The sequence below is a fragment of the Microtus ochrogaster genome, unplaced genomic scaffold (genome assembly GCF_000317375.1).
Source record: "Microtus ochrogaster isolate Prairie Vole_2 unplaced genomic scaffold, MicOch1.0 UNK115, whole genome shotgun sequence".
In the NCBI taxonomy this organism is placed as follows: Eukaryota; Metazoa; Chordata; class Mammalia; order Rodentia; family Cricetidae; genus Microtus; species Microtus ochrogaster.
Window position 1 is genome coordinate 579,527 of NW_004949213.1, and position 2,018 is coordinate 581,544.

The 2,018-nt window shown below is 52.1% G+C and overlaps 1 protein-coding gene across 1 annotated transcript in view; it reads right to left on the reverse strand.

Moving 5' to 3' along the window:
* Sptbn4 (spectrin beta, non-erythrocytic 4) overlaps window positions 1-1,936 on the reverse strand; it is a 57,445-nt gene extending 55,509 nt beyond the window's left edge. The window contains exon 1 of the mRNA XM_013355342.2: window positions 846-1,936. Within this exon, the coding sequence (XP_013210796.2) occupies window positions 846-1,244 (399 nt within the window). The 5' untranslated portion in view covers window positions 1,245-1,936. The remainder of the gene's footprint in view (window positions 1-845) is intronic.
* Between the last annotated feature and the right edge of the window lie 82 nt (window positions 1,937-2,018).

The following is a 2,018-nucleotide window of genomic DNA, read 5'->3' on the forward strand; positions in this document are numbered from 1 at the left end:
ATACGGAGGGTGTATGGTGTGTGTTTAGTATATGGAATGTGTGTGGGATGTGTTTCTGTGTTGCATGGGGTGTGGGGGTGTGCGCGAGTGAAGGTCAAAGGGCAACTCTGTGGTCAGTTCTCCCTTCCACGCGGGTTCCAGCACCTCAGGGTGAGCGACTTCACCTGTCGCACTGTCTCACTTCTGCTTTGGTTGCGTTTGTTTACTGTGCTGCATAGGCACAAATGTGCACATTTGCAAGGACGTCAGAGGACAATTTGGGGAGCTGGCTCTCTCCCTCTATCAGATGAGTCCTGGAGATGGAATCAGATCACCAGGCTTGATAGCAAACACCTTTACCCACTGAGCCATCTTGTTAAACTTTTTTGTTTGTTTGTTTGTTTTGTTTGTTTTCTTGCTTTTCAAAACAAGTCTCTGTGTAGCACTAGCTGTCACGGAAATTTCTCTGTAGACCAGGCTGACCTCAAACTCACAGAGATCCACCTGCCCCTGTCTCCCAAGTCCTGGAATTAAAGGTGTGCACCATCACTATGGTCTTTTTTTTTATTTTATTTTATTGAACACTCTAAGTAGCTAAGGATGACCTTGAACTCCAGGTCATCCCCCACCTCCTGAGTGCTAGGGTCACAGGTGTGCACTACCATGTCCATCTGTAGGTGCTGGGGTGGACCCACGGCGAACAAGCACTGTACCAACTGAGCCACATCTCTACCCTGTGACTTCCTCTTCATCTCTGTCTTTTTCCTCCCACATCTCTACCTCTGCGCCAGCCCTCAGGATCTGCATCTTTCCCTGTCCTCCAAACATCCGAGCCACGACTCAGAGGCCGCTCATCAGGTCCTCACCTGCATCTCCTCCATCCAGTCCACCATGTAGACCATCTCCTGGAAGACCTTTTGCAGGGCCAGATTCTGCTCCAGCCGGGTCCTTCGGGCACCCACCAGCCCAGTCAGCAGGGCCCACTGGCGAAGGACACTGTCGCGCTGGGCTGCCACCCGCCGGGCGTCATAGTAGCCTTCAGCTGCCAACGCCTGGGCCAGCTCCGCCACACCCTGAACCCGCTCCTCATAGGCTGCAATATCGGCCTCGATGGCTTCATGCTTCTTCATGGCTGCCTCCACCGCTGGCAGCTCATACCCGAAGTTGTCCTGGGCAGTCGCAGGCCACAGACACTTACCATGCTGCTTACGCAGCCCACCTGCTGCCTTGACCCAAAATGACCCTAGCAACTCTCCTCTCATCATCTCAGGGCTCAGGCCCGCAGACCAGCTGCACTTTCCCAGTTTTCACAACATCAGTCCTCCTTTCTCTGTGAGTCTGGAGACCAACCCCACCCTCACTGGTGATCCTGGAAGTCAGTCCCACTGTTAGCCTGGAGACTAGCCTCACCCTATTCAGTTACCTTAGAAACCGGTCATCTTCCTTTGTTACCTTGGAGACCAGTCCCGCCCACCTCCAGTTACCCTAGACATCAAACCTACCTTCTCCTGCTGCCTTGGAAACCAGACCCACCATAGTTTCGACAACAGAACACCTTTTCTAGCTGCCCTGGAGATCAGTTCACTCCCCACTCCCGTTAAGCTGGAGACTAGCCCCACGCTCCCTGGTTACTCTAGAAACCAGCCTACCTTGCCCAGTTACTCTAGGGATCAGCCTTATTCTCCTCTCGTTTGCCTGTGAACTTGTTACCCAGAATACAACCCCATCTTTGCATCGTCCTGGAGAATGGGGACCAGATTTGCCCCTCCCCTTACTTAGGAGACCAGTTCTATTCTCTGAAGTTACCCTGGACACCACATACAATCTCCATCTTCACTTACTCAACTTAAACATTCCTCCTATGTGGAAGGGGGGACAATTTCCCCCTCTCCTCAAGATCAACTTCACTCTCCTGTCACCTCAAAACTCAGACCCATTTCCCTCACCGATCTCTCAGGACATCCCTTCCAATCCTCCTTTGTCACCTAAAAAGCTAAACCAACCTTCCCTGTTCTGCATTTTGAGTCCCAAGGCAATGA